General features: G+C 47.7%; 1 protein-coding gene and 1 non-coding gene across 2 annotated transcripts in view; one reads left to right on the forward strand and one right to left on the reverse strand.

Moving 5' to 3' along the window:
* Slit3 (slit guidance ligand 3) overlaps positions 1–26,299 on the reverse strand; it is a 597,834-nt gene that overhangs the window by 50,429 nt on the left and 521,106 nt on the right. The window contains exons 21-23 of the mRNA XM_087910713.1: positions 10,170–10,238; positions 8,053–8,124; positions 7,404–7,475 (exon numbers count right to left, since the gene is read on the reverse strand). Coding sequence (XP_087766839.1) covers positions 7,404–7,475; positions 8,053–8,124; positions 10,170–10,238 — 213 coding nt within the window. The remainder of the gene's footprint in view (positions 1–7,403; positions 7,476–8,052; positions 8,125–10,169; positions 10,239–26,299) is intronic.
* Positions 22,021–22,102, forward strand: Trnas-uga (transfer RNA serine (anticodon UGA)). The gene has a single exon. It is a non-coding gene; the product is annotated as a tRNA-Ser (tRNA).

Genomic DNA, 26,299 nt, shown 5'->3' on the forward strand with positions numbered 1-26,299 from the left:
ATGAAAACTATTATGTGTGATTAACATATGCTAATAAAGACGTAAAAATTTAGATTTCGGTGTCTGAGCTACATCTTCGGGGTCTGGGGTGGGACCCGAAATCCTGAAGGTTCCATCCAATTGCACTGATGTTGTCGGTCTTGGGACCACAGTTCATGGGGAAGGGCAAGGGGGTTTCTCCTAGTACTTAGCTTCCCTTCTGTAAAATACCCAGGACCTTGCACGTGCTGAGTGGGCAGACTCCCTCTAGACCAGAGGTTCTCAACCTGTGGGCTGTGACCTCCTTGACAAACCTCAATCTCCAAAAATATTTAGATTATGATTCAGAGCAGTAGCAAAATTACGGTTATGAAGTAGCAACGAAATAATTTGATGGCTGGGGGTCACCACCACAGGAGGAACTATAGTAAAGGGTCCCAGCATTAGGAAGGTTGAGGACCACCGTTCCAGAGGATGCTGAAGGCAATCTGCAGATGATGGAATCATTGAGCAGCGTGAAACTTACCGGTCCCTCGTTACCCCCCGGGCTGTCTGAACCTTGGGACCTCTGAATGCCCAGGTGCTCATTGTCTGCCTAGAGATGGCAGACCCTATCTGAGCTCTTGCCGGGTCTGGGCAATCAGAGTCACAAAGACCAGTATGAGGCTCCTTGGGAGACCTCAGCAAACTCACAGTCTGTTTTTTTTTAAGACAGTTTCTCTCTGTAGCGCTGGATGTCCTGGGACTCGCTTTGTAGATCAGGCTGGCCTCAAACTTAAGAGATCAGCCTGCCTCTGACTCACAGTTTTACGTATTGTGCTTCCTCATGTTGGTCCAGGCTGACCTGTTCCCATCCCCCACCCTGCTGCTCTTGCTCTCCTTTCCCTCCTGAAGCAGAGGATGGGAATGTCCCTGGAGTTCCCATGTGGACTGTGGCCCCCATCCATCAAGGAGACCCACGATCATCACTAAGCTTTTTAGTAACATTTTGCCACTCAGGAAAATAACACTCCCATCTCAGAGGAGACCGAAAACCCAACATCACACCCAAAGTCTGATCTCTGGGTTCACTGTCTCTCCTAAAGTTTATTTGTTACCCCCGTGAGATTGCTTAGAGAACTCTACTGCCTACGCCCTGTTCATCGAAGAGTGTAAGCTTCAGCCCTCTTGCCTCCTGCATCTTTGCATTTTGCGTAGCTCCTGCGTATGCGCGCATGCCCACGGTTTTGAACGCCATCTCTCCATGATCCAATCACTCCAGCACATGTGCACTCACACCTTTAGAGGGACAGGAGGAGTTAGGTCCCGTACAGGGCCAGTGAGAGACAACCCCGAGCCTCCCACTGGGACTCAGACGTGAGGTGGAGGAGGAGGAGGAGTTTCATTTTGCAGGCGACTAAGCCACTAGAGCGAAACCTCCAGCCCGTCAGGATGCTACACAGGTCAGAATGAGGAGATGAATGTGCCCCACCTGTGAGGGAAGCCCACACATGAAACAGGGCCGAGGGGCAAGACAGCCGCACTCATCTCTGGTATGTCTTCCCGAGTCCCAGAGCCACTGCCTACCCTGGACTGTTCAGTTGTTCAAAGGATATATCCCCCACCTCCCCTTAGGTAGTTTGAGCTGGTCTCCTCTCCATTGGTCAGGAAGGGCCAATTACAATACTACGTTTTTAATAAGCCAGCCAGCTGTGAGTGTTGAGGGAAAAGGTGCAAAGCCTTTAAGGCCCCAGATGTTAGGACCCAGTACATGGTCACTTTTTTCTTGGATTTATTTTGAGGCCCCCTCAAGGCAACACTTATATAAATTAGAAGCCTGTGAGCCCCATGACTCCATTTCTGGACTGGAGCCAAGACATAGTGAACATTGGTAGTACGGTCCCAAGTCCTCTATTCTACTTCACCTTTTTTTTTTAAATTAAAAAAAGTTTCATGCAATATATTTTGATGAGGTATTTTTTTTCCCTTTCTCCCAACTCATCCCAGATCCTCCCACCAAGTCCAAACCACAACCCTTTAGTTCTGATGAGAAACTTCTCTGGGTAAGGATGAAAACACACCAGTTGTCAATCAGCAATGCTCAAATCTTTGAGGATGAGCTACAGGAGACTAAAGGCAGGTATCAGCTAGGCAAGGAGGGAGGTCCGGAGACCTCCTCTGGGCATTAGGAGCCCAGAGACAAGAGTTCAGCTTTGGTTCTGTCTATAGGAATGGTGATTTGGCCATACTCTTTTGTATCTAACATAAAATCTGCTTTGTGGCCATACTTGCAAGTTCCTGTGAGCCCTCCACATTGTCCTTTCAAAGAAACCATTTCGTGTGTGTGTGTGTGTGTGTGTGTGTGTGTGTGTGTGTGTGCGCTCACGGGGACCAGGAGAGGGGGTTGAAGCTCTGGAGCTGCAGATGCAGGCTGCTGTGAGTCACCTGATGTGGGAGCTGGGAACTGAGCTCCAGTCCTCTGGGAGAGCAGCAGGTGCTCTTCTTACCTACGGAGCCAACACTCCATACCTGTCCTTGATCTTAAGGTCTCTGTACCGGGTAGCCATATTACCACCTTCTAGAATGTTCTTCACTACTTTCTCTACTTAGGTGGGTCTCATTGGCTGCATCTCAGCCTTAGAAACTGAAGGACTGACTTGGAAAGAAAGCAGTCTTGGGTTCAAGTCCCAACTGCATTATCTTAAGCTAGTCACTTATTCTGGCTCAGTCTGAGTTTACTCATACGTGAGATGGGGCTAACAGAGGCATGTTCCTCAAAAGGTGGAGAACATGATAATGTCACAGAAACTCTTATCCCTGGGCAGTGCAGAGGGAAGGCTTAACAGACACCGATGAATACATTCCAGAAAGGGTTGTTCCTTCAGATGGCTTTAAGATGGGCAGGATGCAGTGATGCCGTCACTGTGGCCTGTGGCTCTTCTTTCAGCTGTCACCCTGGGCTGCAAATGCTTCTCTCAGCTTGACAGTGTCTCCCTTACTGTCCGTGCCCACCTACCAGACCAGCATGGCAGCTTGTCCACTGAAGGCATTAGGAAAGGGAATGACCAAGAGCAAGTCTCTAAACTTTTCCGTCCCTATCTCCAAAGAGACAAGTTTAGCCAGGAATATGTCTAAGACTTATTCTTCTTTGTGAAGTTACTGCTAAATTTAATCTTCAACTTTGACTCTGATTTCAAGGAATGAGCCTGCACCATGACTGGAGTCCACCAGCCCCACCTTTCAGCTCACCACCAGCATTTACCACCAGGCTGTCAGAGGTGGGCCAGGTCTCTGATGAGGCAGTGAGGTCCCTCTTGGGAAGGTAACCAAACAAAGAGCATCTGGAGCCCTTACTGGGGATGTTGTAGGAGGGCTTCGTGCTGTCCTTAGCTCCTTGTGGGTATCAGCAGTCTGGTCCTCCTTCGTGGATGAGAAGCTACAAATCCGCAGGACGATGAATGACAGCTTCAGTCTCTCCCTCTGTGCATGTTGGGGCGGCCCTCCCTGTCCTAACTGATTCCAGGTGCCCTTGTGAGGGGCTGGGGAGTGACATTGAGGACCACACACGCACAAAGCATGTGACTCTGTGTGGGGCAAAGATCCCTAAGAGTGCACAGATCCCCAAAGAAGGACAAGAATGCTCACAAGAATGTTCTCACGAGCTATTTTACATCACAAGGGAAGTAGAGAAAATATATTTTTTTCCCTCACACAATGGTTTGCACTTGGATTCCAGACCACTCCTGTCTTGTTCTCTGAAATGTACTTAGTTTCACTCACAAAAACAGAAAGAGAGAGAGAGAGAGACAGAGACAGAGAAAGAGGGGGAGGTAGAGAGGGGGAGGGGAGGGAGGGGGAAGAGGGAAGGAGAGAAAAATAGAGACAGACAAACAGCCAAGCAGATATACACAGCCATACACATACATACACATACATACACACACACAAACACAGAGACAGACACACAGAAAGACACATAAACACACATAGGCAGACAGACACACAGACAGAGACAGAGAGATAGCCAGTCAGTTAAGCAGACACACACACACACACACACACACACACACACACACACACAAATGGACACACAGAGAAAGAGACAGACAGCTAAGTAGATACGCATATATAGATGCACTACCTATGGACATATACAGAGACAGACATAGACAGTTACACAGACACAAACACACATGTGCACACATGTATGCATTCAGGCCATTACAGATAATGCAATTCCTGTTAAAAAAAAAAAAACCTACCTGGGGCTAGGGAGGTGGCTCAGCGGGCAAGCCACTTGTATAAAAGTGTGGGGACCTGAGTCCAGATACCTTAAACCCATCTAAAGCCTGCAGTAGTGTTTGTCTGACATCCCAGCTCTCCTCTAGCGAGATGGGAGGGCAGAGACAAGAAAATCCCAGAAAACCCCAGGGCCTGCGAGATTGGCGAACACAGCAATTAACAACAAGAGGCTCTGTCCCAAGTTGAGGAGCAACACCTGAGGTGTCCTCTGACCTCCACATGCATGCTGCAGCACATGTGTACCTACACATGATCTCAACCCAGCACACACTAAAAAAAAAAAAAAAAACAAAACAAACAAAACCACGCCATCTTTTGCCCCACTCCCTAACCTGCCACCATGTAAGAGTCTCCATTCCTGCTCAGTCAGCACTGGGAGCAGCCACAAGCATTCTTTCTCTTGTTCTCTTTAGTCTCTGTTCACTAGTGTCAATGTTTACAAGATATAATTAAGTTTCCTTTCCCACACAATAGCTAATAGCCGGCCCTTTCCCACACGGTGTCTCGTTTTCATCTTTATCTCTTTTAATAACTGCGTTTCATTGACTAGTTCTGTCATAATCTCTCTATACATTTCCCCATTGTGGTCCCGATAGGTAATATTTAAAATCTAGGTTAAAAAATAACAATGTAGCAAAGACTCAGATTTATAGAACCTTTCCCTTGTTTTGGGTTTTTTCTAGAGTGGGAATTCCTACATGTGCAATTACCAGAAGAAAGGATACAAATATCATAAAAATGTAGCCCATAAACGCTGTTATTTTTCCTGAATTGGTCCTTATGCAGAAAACGGTTGTTCCCCACTGAGGTACTTGAATGGAGTGAGAGGCTCGGAGATCGGATTTTATGCCCAGGATCCACTGTTTTTAGGATGACGGTGCTGAAGCCTGCTGACTCGTAACTCCAGCAGCAAGCTCCCTCATTCTAAAAGTAGGCATGCCTTTCTGGGACCTCATGATGGTAGCGGGGCTGGGGTAGGACACACAAGGACCTGAGGAAGGAGAAACTCCTGGCAGGCTGTGATGCTCACATCATCACCCTAGTGAACAGACAGATGAACGGGGAAAACCTATTTCTCTCACTCCGAATCTGTGAATTATCGCCATCAGATTGACTCCAAGTTTTTGGACCCACGCACGGAGATCCAGTTAAAACCGCAAGGTCTCTCTCCTCTACCCTCCAACGCATCCCCAGCAACGCTAGACTGCCTGGAGAGCAGGCTGGAGGCTGGGATAGACAGGGTCCTGCAGGCAGTGGAAGGGGCAGCTGGTCTGGCTTTGGTCCAGACGAATGAGACCTATCCACTCCTGCATTCGGCTGGAAACAAGGAAATGGTTTCGCTGATGTTTCCATTCCCACACTCCCTGGAGAAAGCGGATAATAAGTAAGTGACAATAACAGATTGCACACTGTCAGCACGGGCACTTCTTTGTCCCCCGGGGAATTGATGTTTAATAACGGTGCGGATGACATGGGGCAGGAGCTGTCGCCAACATGGGTGTTTTGCAGGTCTTAATACATCACACCAGCCCAGAGTCTCGGAAAAGACAAGGTTGCTGGGTGCTGTTTGTGGACGGCACTGAGGCAGGAGGCTGTACTCAAGCACACTTGGCCAGTTCCTTCATCGGTCAGGGCTTGGTTTTCCCCATCTGTAAAATGGGCATCATCTTCTCAAGCTGACGGTACTATTGCAAAGGATCGGGAGAAGGAATGGCCAGACCTAACTTTTTCAAATATGGAGGTTGGTCGTTCTTAGAATAACGATGGACTAGAAAATACAGGTGAGAGGTTTAAGAGCAGGATGACACCTCTACCGTCATGAGGAGGCACCTTAAAAGTGACAGCGGAAAAAGACACAACATCTTTCTTTCTCAAATAGTGCAGGGTAGAAAGCTGGACCTAGAGTTGGGTCTAACCTAGAGCAGTGTCCCCCTACTCCAGCAAGCCCCCATGAGACCAGAACAACAGATGAGTAGTTATTCCACAGTCACAGTAGCCAGAGCTTGACGTGTGCTTTTGATACAGCATCTAACTCAATCCTCCTAAGACTCAGAGACGCAATTACCATCATTATCAGATTTTTATGGGTGAAAAAACACAGAGGGAGGGATGGAGGGACAGAGATGTTTGGGGACCAGAAGCGTTCTGGAGCCCCCGAGCCTTCCTGTGCAGCTCCTCTGTCTCAGCAGAGTTGTCTTAAACTCAGGACAGAACCAGGCAGGCAGGGGGGTGTACGAGTGGGGAGGCTACAGTCTGTGCAATCCTGTCTGCAGAAATGCAGAGGAGGAACTCAGGTACAGTGAGGACTCTTGATTCCCCAAGAGAAGGGGACGTCAGGATTTGTCGGCTATAAATGTTGGCGACGTCTTAAAACTTGGACTTTTTCCTTCCTTCCTTCCTTCCTTCCTTCCTTCCTTCCTTCCTTCCTTCCTTCCTTCCTTCCTTCCTTCCTTTTTTGAGACAGCATCTTGTTAAAGTGGCCCAGGTTAGACTCAAAGTCACTAAATAGTCCAAGCAGTGATTTAAATAACATGGTTTCTGTGTGATTATTTAGGTTCTGGGCGGCCAGGACGAACAAGCAGCCTCCCTCCAACACTGGGTTAGAACTCATGTTCTTCCTGCCTCAGCCTCCCTAAGGACTGGGATTACACATACGTGTCACCGTATCCAGACCTAAAACTTTCGGTCTTTGACAAAGGTCCTTGTCAAGCCAACCTTCTGAGCTAGGACAGCACCTGGCCTTCCATCCTGTCATCTCTGGTTCCCACAGAGGGTGCTGCATCACCCTTCTGAAACCATAGTGAGCACCTGTGAGAAGCCCGCACATCTCAGTGTGGCTTCATTCCCCACTCTGTGCTCATGAGAGGGAGGACACATTCGTGTAGCCTAATTGTGGCATGGGATGACCCATCGAATATTCAGCAAAGTACAGACTTGAGGGGGTGAGTGACTGGCTAAAGGCTTATGTGTGGCAGTGTGGAATGGCCGACTCATAGAGTGCATTCTCTTTACCCCACTGAGTAAATAAGGTTGTCGGGTGGCAATGAATGGGCTTTGCTCATCGGACAGTGGAAGGCGAGAGCTCTCTATGTCTCATGTTATTAGCCAGTACCATGTAAGTAACCCAAGGCCCTGTGACTCACAGCACTCGGAGTGACCGCAGCCCGTTGAAGGCATGGACGGGGATGCATCTCAGCCGGTTGTAGCTCAGGATCCTGTGGAAAGAGAAATGGGAGCCTGCTACTCCTGCTCTCGTGGGTGCACTGTTTACACTGCGGACTGGGCAGAGCAAATGTTTCCTCTGATTTCCCTGGTTTAATGTATCGTCAAGGGGACCGCAATCCAGAGCGGAGAGAAGCTTCTGACCACTCCAGGAAGCTCCTAAGCTGCTCCCCCGCCCCCATGTTCCACAGCAGACTGGCTCTCTAATCAGATTTCCTACCCCCTCCCTCCACTGTCAAATGGTGTGTGCTTACAACGTGCGGAGCTAATGGGAAATAAATGGGTCTGAGCAAAATATAATTGTGTAGGAAATCCTCCACTGGGAAAGAACATGCATGCATCCCAGAAGGCATTCAGAAGACAGCCTTCTTCAGAGGTAATTAGCTTCCAGTTCCTCCATCTGCCAGGCCCCTACCTCTCCCTTTTGCATCTTCTGGTGACTAAAGCCTGCCTTTCACTGGGGGCAGCTAAAGCCCCGAGGACCACGACAGCAGGGCCCCTAAAGAATGAGGGGTGACAAGACTCATGGCCATGCCCATGGATGTTAAACATGGCTGACACCATACTCACAGTGTGGAGAGGTGGGACATGTTGCTGAAGGTGTAATTGGTCAGCATGCCGATGCTGTTGTTGCTCAGGTCACTAGAGAAGGTAAAACCGAAAAGCCACGAGTTACTGTTAGCCGCACCTGAGGGAGCCTACAACCTACTATTACTACCTGTCAATCAATCCATTCACTACCACGCATGCACCCACCCATCCACCTGTCCATGCACTCATTCATCTGTCCATTGACCCACTCACCTATTATTCCCACGCGCATTTGATGACTTGCCTGGATCTACATCCACTTACCTCCATTTGTCCCTCTGAATGCCTACTCATCCTCATATTTATCCACTCGCTTTCTCATTGGTCCATTTATCCCCCTCACACCCATCCTTTCACCCACTCATCCATTGATTCAAATGTTAGTTTCCCATTCCCTTTGTCCTTGCCCACCCATGCATCCATTTATTTACCCATTCAATGATGAAATCACTCAATTACACGCCTAGTCATCCATTTCATTCTAACAAAACATAACCATAAAGAAAACAATTTCTCCTTATTCTAGTATATTTCTTCTTCTGAACAATTCTTTTCTTTCTTTCCTTTGCTGTTGTTTCTTGTTGTTTTTTTTTTAATTTTTTTTTTTTTTGAGACAGGGCTTCTCTGTGTAGCTCTGGCTATCCTGGAACTTGATCTGTAGACCAGACTGGCCTAGAACTCAATAGATTTGCCTGCCCCTCCACCCCTTGAGAGCTGGGATTAACGACATCAACCACCACTGCCGGACTAAAAAAACCACCACAGGCTTGTGGTCCAGGCTGGCCTCGAACTTGTGATCTTCCTGCTTCCATCTCCTCCAGCAAATCCTGCCAGCATGCACCAGCACAACCGGCCCCTGATCAGTTCTTATCACCAGTCCCTTTATGTCATTTATTTGTTCCATGCTTCATCTCTTAGGAGCGACAAATTTGTGGGAGAAGAGACCTCTATCCACTACATCCTCTGGCTTCCTCAGAGGCGGATTCCCAGAAGAACAGGATGATTATTAGCTGTACACTGGAACCACCCGGGAGTTTTTAAATCTCCTGAAGCCAGGGTTCCCTGCCTGTTAAAATGCTGTACGTGGGCGTGGCAACCGTATTCCACAACAGCCTGAACAGCTCCTCCCTGGGCGATTCCCCACAGCAGATGTCCGCGACCACTGCTACAGAACAGCGGTTCTCAATGGGGCACTTTTGTTCTACCCTGGCATTTGGTAATGTCTGCAGACTTTTCTTTAGGCTGTCGATACTGGGAAATGCTACTGGCTTCTAACAGAGGCCAAGGCCACTGCCTAGGTTCTCATGATAATCATGAAAACTCCTGTAACCAATAATTATCCAGTTTCAGATGCCCATTGCTCTGAGTTTGAGAACTGTTCATACAGACACTGGTTTCTGGAGAACAGGAATAGGGACTAAATGGCGGCTTTCTGTAACCTTTTATTACTGCGCCTCTGATATTCATTGTGAAAGAACCATTCTTGTCTCTTGTGGACTGGCTCCTACTCCTCTCAAGCAGACATGGGCATCTTTCAATTACCACTTGCCTAAGGAATAATTTCACCCCTTTGGGTCCCACCAAGGGAAGGCAGAGATGCTGCTGAGGGACAGAGCTCACAGGCCTCTTCCATGCCCAGGTTCTCCGTTTCCCATTCAAGAGTTTTCAGGCTTGAAGTTTGTAGCAGGCATTATTGAAGGCCCTTGGTTGAAACCATCTACTTGGGACATTTTCTGGGAAACCAGAGAAGGAAGAAGGGATGCCTGCTTAGGCTCCTGGCAGATCTAAGTGTGGTCACAGTTCACAAGGAACTGGAATTCCAGAAGACTCGGGAATCTAGCTTGGAGTCTGGAAGGTCAGAGGCAAGCCAATAGGAAGGTGGTTTGGAGCCCATGATGATATTCTGTGGCCATTTCTGCACACTTGCCTCGCTGGCAAATCCTCCCACATCAGCCTGCTCTGTTTCCTCCCTGCCGCTTCTCCCTGCGCCATGCAGGCTGAGAACGGCTGCATTTGCCACAGCACCCTTCTCTCTTACTCCCCAAAGTCCTGTACCACACCACCTCAGGGAGGAGAAACAAATGCAGGCTTCTTACATAAGCGTCAGCTGTCGGAGCGAGGACAACTCTTTGGGCACCGCCGTCAAATGGTTTCCTTCCAGGTATCTGAAAGAGAGGTGCAGCGTGGTAGTCCCGGGAAGGGTACTGCACGCTAGGCACACCCCGAGAAGCCTCCCTGAGTCACCCCCCGACATCTGTCATCATTGTGTAATCCTGAGATCACTCAGCCAGTGATATTTTTCTCCACTAGACTAAGTTTCACGGTGGCAGCAGAGTTCTTGCTAAAACTGCCCTCCACTGTATTCTAGCAGGGCTCTTTACACTGCTGATACACACTCGGCGCAGATCTATTTAATATTAATAAGTGAAGCACTCACTTAATGCTGACCTATCACAATATTTGAGCAGCAGCAGCACACAGCTGAGGAGCCACTTACTCCAGGCTACACAGAAACCATTAGTTGATCTAGAGGCTAAGCCGTGGGTTAGTGGTTCTCAACCTGTGGGTCACGACTCCTCTGGGGGTTGCGTATCAGACTTCCTGCAAATCAGATAATTCACATTACGATTCATAACAGTAGCAAATCTACAGTTATGAAGTAACAAATAATATTATGGTTGGGGGTCACCACAACCTGAGGAAATGTATTGAAGGGTTGAAGCGTTAGGAAGGTTGACAATTCCACACAGCTTTTACTCAGCTCCTGGGAGGGTGGTTGGGGGAACTTAGCCATCATTTGTCTTAAGGACTCAAATGTAAACTGAGGGAGATGCTAAGTGGCAGATGATACTCAGGGAGAGTCTTCTAGAAACTGAAGGGAATTAATTGGGGGAAGTTGAAAAGTAGCAATCACAAAAGAAACACTGAACAGCTGGGGTGGGGGTGGGGGAGAGCCACACCCAGGGCAGAAGCATCAGCAGGGGGCGCTGTGGGAAGCCTTCCTCCCTTGGTGTTTGGTGCTCAGTACTGGCAGCCCAAGACCCTCCTGAACCACACTTGAGAAATACCCACCAAGTACTATTACTTTCTGACAAACCTGACCAAGTACTTACTATAAGACTATCTTCTGACAAACCTGACAAAGAGGACATTGTGACATTGGAAAAGAAACCCCGAGTCAGGGGGTAGAGCACTCAGGCAACAGAAAGCCTAGAGGGAACCAAAGTGTCCCCAAGAACTTTCATGCTGACTCCAAGCAGCACACAGGACACCAAGAGCTGCACAGGGCCTGCAGGAAATGACAGAGTAGGACCAGCTCCTGAGACTGCACCTGAGAAGCGCTGTCCAGGACAGCATTTGTCATCTGATCAGACACAGGAGGGCTCAGAAGGAAGAACGGGAGCGTCCACAGCAGAGGAAGCCCAGGAGCTAAGCAGAGCTCTAAGAGCTGGGAAGGTACACAAGAGTCTAGATGGAACGGAGCAATCGGCTCACCAGGTTTTCATATTCTCTATTTTCACGCAGATTTCTATCCTTCAGCATCTAACCTATCTTTATTTAATACCCAATGACATTTTTGTTTGTTTGTTTGTTTGTTTGTTTGTTTCTTTGCATAACAGCCCTGGCTGTCCTGGAACTAGCTCTTGTAGACCAGGCCGACCTTGAACTCACAGAGATCGGCCTGCCTCTGCCTCCTGAGTACCACCACTGCCCGGCTACCCAATGCCATTTTAGTAGGCCAGTGGCTTCATTCTGTTCTTGACCCACTCCTAGCCTTTTTCCTTTTCCTTCTTCCTCTCCCAAACAATGTAATCTGGTCTGATTTGCAGGGCCTCTGTGCTCAGCTCCCCAAGAGATGGGACTGTTCTACAATATCAGATAGAACATCTTCAATTTTCTCTTTTAGCAGACCTTTATCCTGAAACCCACTTCCCTCCTCCTTTTTTGTACCTTCAGGTCTCTCCTCTACCTTTTCTTTATCATCTCAATATTAATCACTGGTACTGCAGTGCATGTTCTCTGGATCCACACAGGAGTGTGTTCATGTCCTCTTTCATTTCTTTGGATGTAATGATAATCATGCTCTTGAATTGTGTGGTGTTTTGTTCAAGTCACTTGCCCTGGGGGCCACTTCTCTGGGACTGGTAGTTTTTGAAAGAGGCAGGTTGTTTTATTTATTTATTTATTTATTTATTTATTTATTTATTTATTTGTGTGTGTGTGTGTGTGTGTGTGTGTGTGTGTGTTGGGATTTGTACATCAAGAGTTAGATCATTGGTCAATTTTTTTTAAAATGTAGGTAATCTTTCTGCTGGATATAAAGTCATAGAGTAATCCCGACACAGTAACATGCCCCATTCCTACCAATAGATAGTTTATCCAGACCAGAAAGAAAGGGAAAAAAAGAAAGAAAGTAGAATTAAGTGGCAACACAGATCAAAAGTACTTAACAGACATTTACAAAATGTTTCACCCAAACACTGCATATTTTTTCAGTAGTCCAAGGAATTTTCTCTAAGACTGATCATATACTGGGACATAAAACAAGTCTAAGCAAATACAGGACAACTGAAATAACATCTTGTATTCTGTCTGATCACAGTGGAATACAGTTAGACATCAAGAGAAACAGAAAGTATAGAAAATTTGCCTACTCATGGATATTAAACAACACACTATAAAATGATGAATGGATGAATGGTCATTGAAGAAACCAAGAAGGAAAAAAGTCTAACAATTGAATAAACACAGATTGATCATACATTAACCTATATGATATAATGGAAGCAGTCCTAAGGAGGGAGACCCACAGTTGTAAGCACCTACATTAAAAATCAGAATGACAACAAATAAACAATTAATTGATGTTCCTCTGGGCCTAACAAAACAAGAATAAACCTAACCTGGGCTGGCGAGATGGCTCAGGGGGCAAAAGTATTTTCTTTCAAGCCCGGTAACCTGAGTTGGTTGGCAGACATATGATGTGGGAGGTGAGGTATACTGTGAATATGTTTTATTGCCACTGGTTAATAGCGAAGCTGCTTTCAGCCAATGTCTTAACAGAGTAAAGCCAGGCTGAAAGAGATATATATATATATATATATATATATATATATATATATATATGGAGAGAGAGAGAGAGAGAGAGAGAGAGAGAGAGAGTAGGCAGAATCAGAGAGAAGTCATGTAGCCACCCACAGGAGACAGATGCACCGGAACCTTGCTGGTAAGTCATTGCCACTTGGTGATACACAGATTAATAGGAATGGGTTAATTTAAGATATGAGTTAGCCAGGAATATGCTTAAGCTATTGGCTAAGCAGTTTAATCAATATAGTTTCTATGTGGTTATTTCCAGTCTGAGTGGCCAGAAACAAACAAGCAGCCTCCCCCAACAGACATACACTAGGTGGAAGGAAAGAACCAACATCTAAAGTCATCCTCTGAACTCCACATTCACACATGAAACCACCATTATCCTGGTACCCAAGTCAAACAAAAACACAACAAAATAGAAAACTGTAGACCAATCTCCCTGATGAACTTAGATGCCAAATAAATAAAAATCTCAACAAAATATTTGTTACCTGAATTCAAAGACAAACCAAGATGATCACTCACCATAAGCAAGTTGGCTTCATTACAGAGAAACAGGGATCATTTAAGCAAATCAATAAATGTAATACATCACCCAATGGACTCAAGGACAGAAATCATGGAATCAACTCAATACATACAGATAAAGGCCTTTGTCAAAACCCAATACCCTTTCATGATAAAACCCCCAAGAGGCTAGGAAAGGAGGAAACATAACAAAGGTATCTACCATGAAGTAAAGCCAACATCATGCTAAATGGAGAGAAAGTAGTTCCATTAAAATCAGGAACAATATAAAGGTGTTCATTGCCATCTATTTGATATGGTGATTGAAATCCTACCCAGAGCAGCAAGAGAAGGAAATAAAAAAAAAAAAACAAAGAGAAAAGGAGGGAGTTAAATTTCCATGTGTATATTCTATGATTTAATATGTGAGAAACCCTAAAGACTCCACCAGGAGGGCTGGAGAGATGGCTCAGTGGTTAAGAGCATTGTCTACTCTTTCAGAAGTCCTGAGTTCAAATCTCAGCAACCACATGGTGGCTCACAACCATTGGTAATGGGTTCTGATGCCCTCTCTGTCATGCAAAGCACTTATACACATAAAGTATATATACATATAAAAGACCTCACCACAAAATTCTGAGAGTCAATAAATACTAAGGTCCCAGTAAGGTGGTACAAAATTAAACACACAAAAATCAGCACCCTTCCTATATACTAACAATGTAAATAAATAATTAAGATCTGAAAGAAGTGACGGAAATTATCTTATTCACAACACATTCAAAAATACAGAAAAACATTTAACAAGTGAAGCAAAAAGACATATACAAAGAAAACGTTCAAACAAGGAAGAAGGAAGCTGAGGGAGACCCTAGATGATAGAAGCACTTTTTCACGCTCATGGATCGGAAGACGTAACCCTGTTAAAATGGCTGGCCTACCAAAAGTAATCTATAGATTCAATGCAATGTCCATTAAAATACCAGCGTCATTCTTTAGAGAAACAGAAAACAACAACAACAACATTAAAACTCATACGGAAACACAAAGGACCCCAGATAGCCATAGCAACCCTGAAGAAAAAGAACAGTGTGGTAGTTACCAGTGCATGTGATTTCAAGTTATGGTACAGAACAGCAGTGACTGAAACAGCAAGGGATGGGCACAAAACCAGACTCGAGTCAACGACGGAGAAGTGAGAGCTAAGAAACAAGCCAGGCAGCTGCAGTTGATTTCCATTCCAAGTGGCAAAGACCAAACTAAACCACCAACAATAGCCACACCAAAACCCACACCCATGCGCACTGGAGAAAAGACAGCCTCCTTACCAGGTGGCGCTAGGGAAACTGGGTACCTCTAGCAGAGGGACACAGCTGGCTCCTTTCTCTAACCATGCACAGAAGCCAACTCTGAGGCTGAAGACCTGAATGTAAGATCTGAGACTCCGAAGTTGCTAGAGGATCGAGGCCCAGGCACAGCTAAGGATTTTCTTCCCCTGACTCCAGTAACTCGGGAAGTAAGGTTAGCTATGGACAAAGGCAACCTCATGCAATTAAAAAGATTCTGCATGCCACAAACAAACAAACAAACCCCCAAACCTCCCCACAACAACCCAGTTATTAGAGGAGACAGTCTACAGAAGGGGAGAAAAATGTTTGCCATGGATATATCTCACAGCTGATTAATATCTGAAATATACCAACAACTAAAAAAAAAACTAAACAAACAAACAAAAACTCAGTGAAAAAATAGGCCAAGGATTTTAACAGAGAATTCTCAAAAGAACTAATATGAATGGCCGATAAATATTTTAAAATGAGCTCAACATCCTCGGCCATCAGGGAAATGTAAATTAAAGCTACTTTAAAATTCCATCTCACCCCCAGTCGGAATGGTTATTATGGAAAAACCAAACGGCAACAAATGCTGTCCAGGAAATGTGGAAACACGAGCTGTTGTTCACTGTCAATGGGCATGTAAACGGCACAGCCAGCATGGACATCTGTCTGGGGGGGGGGGTCTTTCAAAGCTAAAATTAGAACTTCCACATGACCCAGCTACAGCACTCCTTGGTGTGTACCCAGAAGACTTTCCATCCCACCACAGAATCACTCGTTCATCCTCGCTCACCGAGGCTCGACTCACAACAGCTAGGAAATGGATCCAGCCTAGACGTCCATCAGCCGAGGAACAGATAATGAGAATGTGGCACATGTACACATGGAGTTTTATTCAGCCATAAAAAGAAATTACAAAACGTGCAGGAAAACGGACGGCACTGGAAACAGGAGACTGAACGCGGCAGCCTAGGTTGGAAACACAAACGCGGGACACCCCCTCCCTCACACAGAGCCCAGTGTCTAATTTTTATATAAATGCACTTGTGTGGGGAAGAATGTGGGTAGAGCTCAGGAAACTAGAAAGGGGCCAATGGGAGAGGAGGGAAGAGATTCTTTAAGGTAAGGGAAAGTCATAGGGCACAAGTGGTATACGTGGAAGGGGAAACAGAAAAGGTTTAAATGGGGGAGACAGGGAGATGGGAGTAGGAAAAGTAGGGGTGTGTGTGTGTGTGTGTGTGTCCAAACTAATGATGCATGGCAAAGTCATAAGGAAATCTGATACCTGTAATCCACCCAGACATTATATTAAATATGAAAGAATGCATGGAGGTACATGTGATTGCACAATAGCATTGAAAAATACCATGTATGAAAAGGTCAAAACGAAATGAAAGTTATTGTTGTGTATAATTAATAAATGACAAAAACATTTATTTATTTTTTAAAAAATATTTATCTGTATGAGTGGTTTGCCTGCATGAATGTCTGTGTACCATGTGTGTACCTGGGGCCCACAGAGGGCATTGGTTCCTCAGGAACTGAAGTTACAGATGGCTGTGAACCACCATGGGAGTCCTGGGAATTGAACCCGGGTTGTCGGGAGGAACAGCCAGTGCTCTTAACCACTAAGTCATCTTTCTAGCCCCAACAAAAAACATTTAAAAAATGAACTGGAATTCAAAGCTGAGGATCTCGGATGTCTTATTTGGAAATAAGGAAAGAGGGGTATGTCTGTGTTACAAGGGGGTACACGACAATAGGGACCAAGCTGCAGGATGAAGGTCCCTAACAGACAGGAACTCTTTCAGACAAGCAGTGACCTGCCCGGACCCCAGGCTCCTGCAGAGACTCGCTCAACTAGGGTGCCACGAACTCTGCAGATTTAAGTCTCACAGAAGGAAGCAGCCTCAGTTGAATTATGTGGTCATAAATTACAAAGACAGCCGCCCCTGTGATGCCCACCCTCGGGAGGGGGCCCAGGCCAGTTTATTTGCCCGTCCAGTCTAAGTCCTTGTCCCCAGGCAAGCTGTTGCTTAGGACACAAGGGAAGATTTGCTAAGGAGACTTTCCAGACCATCTTGGCATCCTGCGGTATCCTGTCACTGCCATCTGCCTGCCCGGTGCCTGTCTTCAGTTCCCCGAGGCCACTCCTCCGCTGCCTCAGTGTTTCTCAAGCTTTAACACGTGTGTAAATAGCCCAGGATCACATGAACAAAGCCGGTTCTGACCCGGACGGTCTGGGTAGGATTGAAGAAGTTGCATTACTAATACGCCCACTAAGACCTAATTCGGGGTAATGAGTTGCTAGCGTGTGGCTTTTGTCTTAGGGTTTCTATTGCTGTGAAGGGACACTATGACCATGGCAGCTCTTATAAAGGAAAGCATTTAATTGGAGCTGGCTTATAGTTTCAGAGCTTTGGCTTATTATCATTCATGGCGGGAAACACGGCGGTATGCAGGCAGACATGGTGCTGGAGAAGGAGCTGAGTTCTACATCTTGATCTGTAGGCAGCAGAAGTGTCTGTGACACTGGGCGTGGCTTGAGCATATAATGAGACTTCAAAGCCCGCCTCCACAGTGACCCACTTCCTCCAACAAGGCCATACCTCCTAATCGGGACAAAGCATTCAAACACGTGAGTCTATGGCAAGGGGGGCCACCAAGTTTCCCAAACAGTCTCCATGACATGCGCGGGACGTGGTCTCTGCTTCAGTCTTCGTATACAGTAAGACTGAATGAACTGAGCAGCTCGGCGTTCGCTGCTCTGAAAGTCTTCCTGTCTCCTCTGGAAGCAAAGTGAACCGCCTGCTTTTTGCTCCCTGCCGGCTGTCAGAATCTCCATTGCTTGCAATGTCTACCAACTGCAGATGCTAGCGGCGCCTATCAAATGCATTCACAGAAACAGCTAGAGCAAGCATTTCACCGGGATAATTGGCACTACAACCTAGCCAAGTCCAGACAGGAAATTACATGTGCATCCCTTTTCTGGTTCATCTCATGTCTGACCCTCTGATGACCTCTGGTTGCCATTGCGCTGGTCTTGTCCTTCCCTGAACGCCCGAAGAGAGGGTGGTCAGGTCTCTGTCTGCCCTGGTCCTGCCTCCGCCTCCTTGTCAAGTTTCCTCCTGCGACTTCAGCCCTTAGCTCTAGCCTGCCTCCCACATTTCAGCTCCCCCACCCACAGGTGACATTTATGAGTGTTTCAGCTCCTGGTGGCATCTTCAGTGTGAGTCTGTCCGTGGAGTCGCGTCACAACACTCACAGTGGCCTTCCTACACACTGACTGGCAACAGCTAGGCTCCGGAAATGTCACCTGGCCAATGAAAATCACAGAACTTTCCGAGGGAGCTGCATTTGGCACTACGGAGCGAGGGGGAGCTGCTTTCGGTCCAGGGTGTCCCAGTGCCCTGGCACCACGGTTTGGAAAGACACAGAATCAAAAGGCTCTGCTTCAGAAATGCAGATGCAGTGTTGAGGGACGCTGCCTTTGTAGGAAGCCCTTGATGAACGCTCTCAACTCCAAAGTTGCCTATAGCTGGAGCGGGGGCCCGGAGGGACCGTTCAGAAGCCTGCCCTCTGCCCCTGGCCTCAGAACGGCAGCAGCTTTTCTGGCAGGTCAACCTTTGCGTTGACCTGAATTTAAATGCTCTCTTTCAGCCCTCACTCCCGAGAACACACCTGCCTTGCATGAAAATCCACACAGATTGCCTCGCACGAGCACTCCCCGCTTTCTGCTCCCATTTTAAGCTTTGCAGAGCAGACAGGTTCTCACAAAGAAGTCCAAGAACAGCAGGAGAGGGAGAGGGCGGCCACCTTCCAGGAGACCCAACTCCAGGCCAGGATTTCTGCCAGAGACCTGGGTAAAGTGGGGGCAGCTCAGTTAGCCAGAATTGGCTAACTAGTAGCTGTGTGTTTGTAGGCAAATTACTTCACCTCTCTGGTCTTGCATTCACATAGCTGTAAAATGGAGCTAGCGATAATCATTACCATGAAGTATTATGAGGGTCGCTATGGATAGCATCCAACATACTCGTGTTGAATAGTTTTTGAAACTATATTCAAATACACATATATGCATATATATGTGTGTATATATATCCATGTAGACACACACAACCTCTCCACCTAGATCACTATATACATGATTACCAGAAGATTTCATTTCCTCTTCTGCTTCCACAAGTGTCGCTGTGCTGAGCATGGCACTAAGCCATGCTGCTGATGGCAATGCTTGCTTGGCTCTGGTGTGTCCCTACATGTGGACACTGCCCTCCTCTGGTAGGCCTCCTCAAGCTCCCAGCACATGCACCTTCTTTCTTAGGCTGCCTGCCACCTTAGGGATCCAGGTGCTGGAACAGACCTTCCTGCCAGGAGGGGCTTCTGCAGACACGTGCTTTCTTCCTGAATGTTCCTGGGGAAGATGACTCAGCCACAGGCTAGTTCACGCTGCCTTCTCTTTCTTCTAAGTCTCCAGGATCAGGGACAGGACTGTGATCCTGACCACTCTTCTCCACCCCCCAGTGGCCGCGTCTCCTGAAGCACACCAGCTGATGGCATGGATGAGCGGGGGAGCGTCTTGCTCTCAGCCCCCATCATCCTCATGCCAGGCATGAGTTCCCAGTATTGACTAGAGTCCCAGCTCTACTAGGGACCAGTTCTCCTCAGTCCCCTCAATCTCCCAAGAGCACCGAGAAGCATCCTCTTCTAAGGCTGCCTGCTGAGTCTCTCCGGGTCAGGCCCATACTAGGACCCTACCGTGCACAAAGGAAGCCTCTCTCCAAAGCTGGGGTGAACCCTGTACCTGGCTAGGGGTACCCTCTGGCTTTCCCTGTGTCAGGGTGTGCCGGATATGTCAACTTGACACAACCTAAAGTCATCTGAGAGGAAGGAACCCCAATTAAGAAAATGCCTCCAGAAGATTAGGTTGTAGGCAGGCCTGTAAGTCATTTTCTTGTTTGGTGATTGACAGGGAGCGGGGCTGGGAGGGGTGGCAGCCCACTGTGGTCGGTGCCATCCCTGGGCTAGTGGTCCTAGGTTCTGTAAGAAAGCAGGCTGAGCAAGCCACGTGGAGCAAGCCAGTAGGCAGCACCCTTCCATGGCCTCGGCATCATTTCCTGTCTCTAGGTTTCTGCCCTGTCTGAGTTCCTGCCCCCACTGCCTTTGATGATGAAGTGATACTGAAGTATAAGACAAATAAATCCTTTACTTCACAACTTGCTTTTTGGCCGTGGCATTCCATCGCAGCAATAGAAACCCGAAGCGTGGAGAAATACAGGCAGGCTAAGCTGTGAATCTATCCAATGCAGGGAAAGTATGCCCAGAATAGGGCATGAAGAAGCAGTCTCTCTGCTGGCAGCAGCTGCATGGCTGGAGAAGTTCAGCTGTCAGCATGAATTGGCCAGAACACAGACAGTGCCCCCCAAACAATGACGGCAGGGCTCCTGGTCTGTCTCTTTCTACCAATGCAGGTGGACAGACATGGCTAGATATTGCAAAACCCCAGGAAACTGGTCACCCGGCAGAAAGGGGCATGGGCCTGTGCACCAGGAAGGAGTGTGTTAGTGACCCTGTGGTGGGGCAGACAGGAAGGGTTTGAGTTTGTTCTCTGCAGCTGTTGGGCAGGTCGCTAGAAGCAGGCTCTGAAAGTCCAACGCTCCGCGTTTGCACGTGAATGAGGACGTTAAATAGCTGGCCCCGTGGGAGCAGAAGGAGCAATGGCGTTCCCAGGCCGGCAAAGTGAGGGAAATGAAGGAGCAAGTGGGCAGGAAGAGAAAACTAGAACACGCTATATCCGTAGTTCTCAACCTGTGGGTCGCAACCCCTACTGGGGTCAAATATCAGCGATTCTGCATATCAGATATTTACATTCAATTCATAACAGTAGCAAAACTACAGTCTTGAAGCAGCAACAAAATAGTTTATGGTTGGGGATCATCACAACACAAGGGACTGTGTTAAAGGGCCACAGCATCAGGAAGGTTGAGAACCACTGCTCTTCAGCCTAACAGAAGCTGTGGCAATGATTAGCTGCACCCTCAGTCCAGCCGGCGGGAGGACTCTGGAGGTCTTCAACACACACCAATGGCATGCGTGCGGGACTAGGCACCACGATTACTCTGCCCTGATCATTATGTGTTGTTTACACATATTTAAATGTTGCACTGTATCCCATAAGTAAGTTTCATCATTCTGTGAACAAAAAACAAAATGAAAAAAAAAGTTTACATAGCTATCCAACTTCCCTAAGCCTTGGCAATCTGATGGGTAAGATCAGAATGATGAGGGTCGGCAAAATGGCTCAGCAGGTGCTTGCTGCTGATTCTGACAATCTGAGTTCAAATCCCCAGCAGAACTCGCACGGTAGAGGGAGGGGACTCGTTCCCACACGTTGTCCCCTGACCTCCACAATGCACTCTGCAGCACAGGCACCCCCAATAAATAAATACAAATGGGAACGGCGGTGCTTGCTCGGGAGTGTGCCTGGCAGGAGCAGACGAGGCCTCCTGTTTTTAAACACCTGCATCTGACACACAGACACGTGCTCCAGCACAATGCAGGTTTGTAGCGTGGACCACACTTCCTCCCTCCCTCTCCCAAAGGCCAGTGCAGGCAGAGTTCCCTGGATTCACCCTCGTCTCTGAGTGGGCTGTGTCTCAGTGTTTGCGACTGTCTACCCTTGTTCTGCCCTTTTCTGACTGCATGTCCACACCCTAGTAACCAACAGCTGGGGAGACATATCCATCGGGCTGCTTTCTGGAATCCTAACTCCCATCCTGAACCTGTCGGAGAGAGCGGTACCAGGTTCTCTCCTCTCCCCAGTGCATCCTTGGCATCATCTCTCACCACGATAATTCTCAAAGATGTGTGCCAGCCCCGTGTCTGCCCTCCCTGCCCCCTTTCTGTCGTCTATCAGGCTTTGGGTGTCTACGGTACAACGACTGTGTCTGGTGTGGGGACAATCATATATCCTTTTCTTTTGGGGATATAACTGAAAAGACAAGTAGCAGCGATGGCCGAGTGGTTAAGGCGTTGGACTTGAAATCCAATGGGGTCTCCCCGCGCAGGTTCGAACCCTGCTCGCTGCGGAAGCGGGTGCTTCAGTTGGGGCTGGAGAGATGGCTCAGTGGTTAAGAGCATTGCCTGCTCTTCCAAAGGTCCTGAGTTCAATTCCCAGCAACCACATGGTGGCTCACAACCATCTGTAATCAGGTCTGGTGCTCTCTTCTGGTCTGCAGACATACACACAGACAGAATATTGTACACTAAATAAATAAATAAATAAATAAATATATTTAAAAAAAAAAGACAAATTCATGGTCATGGTTTTCAGACCAAAGTCAGAACCCAAATGGCCCAGGTATGACATAAACAAGGACTGAGCTGTGGATGAGATTTCCCCAGCGTCAGAGTCTCAACTCCTCTCTAGGCCTCAAAGGAGATGGAGTTTTGACTCCCATGTCTGTCAACAGTCCAGCGAATGAAAGCAAACAGATTTTCAGGCTTTGGTTACTTTGGAATAACGAGGCAGGCTCAACGACAAAAAGATATTTGCAGGGCAATAACTGTCCTTCCTGTTAGTGGGGAGACACTGCTTTGTCAGTTTCTCAGTGACTGGGGGGGGGGGGACTGACACGCTTTGTCCTGATTTCGAGAAGAGCCTGTAGGTCCCTGTCTTAGGATTTCTATTGCTGTGAAGAGACACCATGACCACGGCAACTCTTATAAAGGGCAAGATTTAACTGCGGTGGCTCGCTTACAGTTTCTGAGGTTTGGTCCATTATCATCAAGGTGGGACATGGTGGTGTGCAGGCAGACACGGTGCTGTAGAAGGAGCTGAGAGTCCCATATCTTGCAGCAACAGGAAGTGGTCTGTGACACTGGGAGTAGCTTGAGGATAGGAGAACTCACAGCTACCCCCAGAGTGACACATGTCCTCCAACAAAGCCACACCTCCTAATAGTGCCACTCCCCTTGGCGGCCATTTCTTTCAAACCACCACAGTCCCCCTTTTCAATCAGGAACTGGATGCTGCCTGCTGCTGGTGTCCCCCTCCACTCCTTGCTGGCGGCTGTCGTGACTGCTGTGGTTCTTCATGTGTCACCCATACCTAAGGGTCCCCGAGAAACTTTCAGAAGTCTGAGGTCCAAATTATTTTTGTAATGATCTACAAGCATTGTTCTTACTGCAGGAGAGATGGCTCAGAGATTATGAGCACATACCACTCTTGCAGAGGACCCAAGACTGGTTCCCAGCATTCACACCGAGTCACTCGGAACTGCCCATCATTTCAGCTTCAGGGGATCTGATAGCCCCTTCTGCTCGTGATCTCTGTGGGCACCTGCAAGCACATGCATCCCAACCTACATATAAATATCATTAAAAGTAAAATAAAGTCTTAAAGAAAAAGACCAGCCTCCTCTGTTTTGTACGCATCTCACCTTTGCACTGGTGGCACAAAACCAACAGAGGACACCAGCTTAAGGGACATTGGCTTAAGACAGACTACTGGGCCTAAGTCACTGTGCCGTCACTTACGTGTGCATTTGCACATAAAGTAACAAAGCGAACGGTAACAACAGCAAGCCCCATTTCAGACTGCCCTTGAGAAGGCAGTAAACACCATCAACAGTAACAGCCGCGGACCCCTGAGCGCTTGTTCCTTTAGAAACTGTGTGACGGGGTGAACAGTGCAGATGCAGCGTTTCTGCAGCCCGTGAAACGCTCGGTGAAGTCCTTGCTCGCTGAACTAGCCGCTTTGGGATTCTCCCATGGAACGCTATTTCTACTTACAAGAATGACTGGCAGAGTCTTCTAAGTCAGGGGCATTTGCTGGGGAGATTTTGGAAAAAAAAACAAAAAGAGTGGGGCACAGGGCAAGGCACAGATGGTATTTTTTGCCAGTGATTGAATTGGGGCTTTCACATGAATATTAATATTTTTGTAAACTTGGATTGAACTCAACAGCTCCACCGGCCCCTTTAAGTTTCATCCATCCATCTATCTATCTATCTATCTATCTATCTATCTATCTATCTATCTATCTATCTATCTATCTATCTATCTATCTATCTATCTATCTATCTATTGAGGCAGGGTTTCTCTGTGTAGCCCTGGCTGTCCTGGAACTCGCTTTGTAGACCAGGCTGGCCTAGAACTCACAGAGATCCGCCGGCCTCTGACTGCTAAGAGCTGGGATTAAAGGCGTGCGCCATCACTGCCCAGGGACAGCGCCCTCTTCCTGAAGACTTCTCTGATGGGAAACTGACTGGTGGTCATGCCAGTGACATGAAGTTTTATCTGCTGGACAACGGAACGCATCACGACCTGGAAGACCTGAACAGGTCAGCGAGCTGATCTAAGTGACCAGTGTATGATGGTGTAGATCCCAGCTGGGAGACAGTGCTACCCAAAGTCCGCAGACCAGTGTAGTTTAGGGTAACACAACAGGCAAGTTCACAGAGATGGATGCGGATTTCACACGGCAGCTACCCTTTCAGAAGGTCCCACTGTCTTGGTGTATGATCAGTGATGAAAGTCCACCAATACTGGAACGGACTCTTAAAATGATCCTTCCTGTTCCAGCCACGTCTACATTAAACTGGCCTTTCTCCTTCAGCTTCACCCGAACAACGATCACGAGACAGGGGATACAGAACAGAAACCAGGGTCGTCACAAAGCCAGACAAGAAAGATCTGCACAAAGTAGGCAGCATCACCCTTCTCACGCCAGTGGCTGGTTTGTGTCAACAACACACTTCTTATATAAATATGTGGTGGGTATGGAATTATTTTTAGACAGAATAAGAAATAGCTGTTTCAAAATGGTCCGTGTTAGCTTCTAGGTGTCGAGTATCATAGTGTACCTGACAGGCACGTGTTCTTGGAGTGCTGTAAAAGCCAAAAAAAAAAAAAAAGTCCCAATCTGGGGACCCACGGCACCGTGTGCCAGGCCTACTGGCTCTCATTTTCTTGAACACTCATTTTCCTGCCTCCCCCTCCCCACTTGGTCCCGGAGATGGCTCAGCACCAGAATTGAGTTCCTTGGAGTGCACGAGAAGCCGTGCTTGGCTGGGAGACATCATCTCCTCCACAGAAAATGACGAGAGGTCCTCTAAAGGCACGGAGCCCCAATTATTTCTGTTATTTCAGTCTCCGAGTCCTGTGCCTTAGAGAAAAGCACTCACGAGCTGTCTTCACGACACTTCTGTATTTTGACATGCCACTTGGCACCCATCTGGCCAGGAAGGAGCACATTTCACTGCCCTTTTTTTTTTTTTTTTTTTTTTTTTTTTGCTGTTCCTCTGCCTGGACACTGTTCACCACACGACATTGCATTTGCTCACCCAGACTTTCGAGGGCTCAGCCTCAGCCTTTACCCATCCTGACAGGGTCCTTTTAGTGACTGTCAGACCTCCTTTCCTTCCCTGGGGCTGCCAGTACCCGTGACAACCTGTCTGAGCATCCGGGAATGCCAGAAGTGACAGTCCCACCTAAGATCTGTTTGCATTCTAAGAGGCTGCCATGCTCACAGCCGACCTAGGAGGCACTGGCCTGGGAAGTAATAGATTCCCCAGAAGGAATCTGGGTCACGTCACATTCTGTCAGTTATGTCTGAGGATGCAAGCAAAGATGGCCCCAGCAGAAGGAGTGGACCTGGGGTCTGGGATGGAGTTCTGACACACAAGTGTGACAGGGTGGGTGTGAGTGGTGGTGTGAATCTTGTTGTCTGGAAACCATCACCTTCTGTCGGTCCCCTCACCTGGCTCTTCCAGTTCGCATTTCAGGGTCTCCACTGGCGTAACAACTTCTGCTTGTCCCACTTCATCCGCCCTGCTAGTCCCTGCTCCTGTGTGGCACTTTTGATCACAGCGTCACATCCCAGAGAAGCTTTCTCTGAATGGTACAACTAGGTAAACCTCTCCTTCGCAGCCCCCTGCTAGCTTCACAGTCCTGTGAGCTCCAGAGATGACAGGCCAAATGTCTTCTTTCCCCCGAGAGACCACGGGCCTCATGAGTGCCGGGCCCACCTGTTTCGCTAGGTGTCATCTCTCCACGCTGGCATCGAGCCTGACGTATGAGGCACCTCATCCCCAGGGGATGATGGCAGAAGAGAGGACAGCGTGAGAGAGCACGGGCAGGCAGTGCGAGCCTGCGATGTTCTGCACCAGGTGGCCAGCGCCTATGTCTGACTGAGAGCTAGGCCTATCTACCACAGAAGCAGACAGGCTGCCGCTTCCCCCAAAGGGAGAACATGCCACCTGTTTCGTGTAACTTGGAGCTTC

This window comes from Myodes glareolus, chromosome 9 (assembly GCF_982192425.1).
Source record: "Myodes glareolus chromosome 9, mMyoGla1.1, whole genome shotgun sequence".
Taxonomy (NCBI): Eukaryota; Metazoa; Chordata; class Mammalia; order Rodentia; family Cricetidae; genus Myodes; species Myodes glareolus.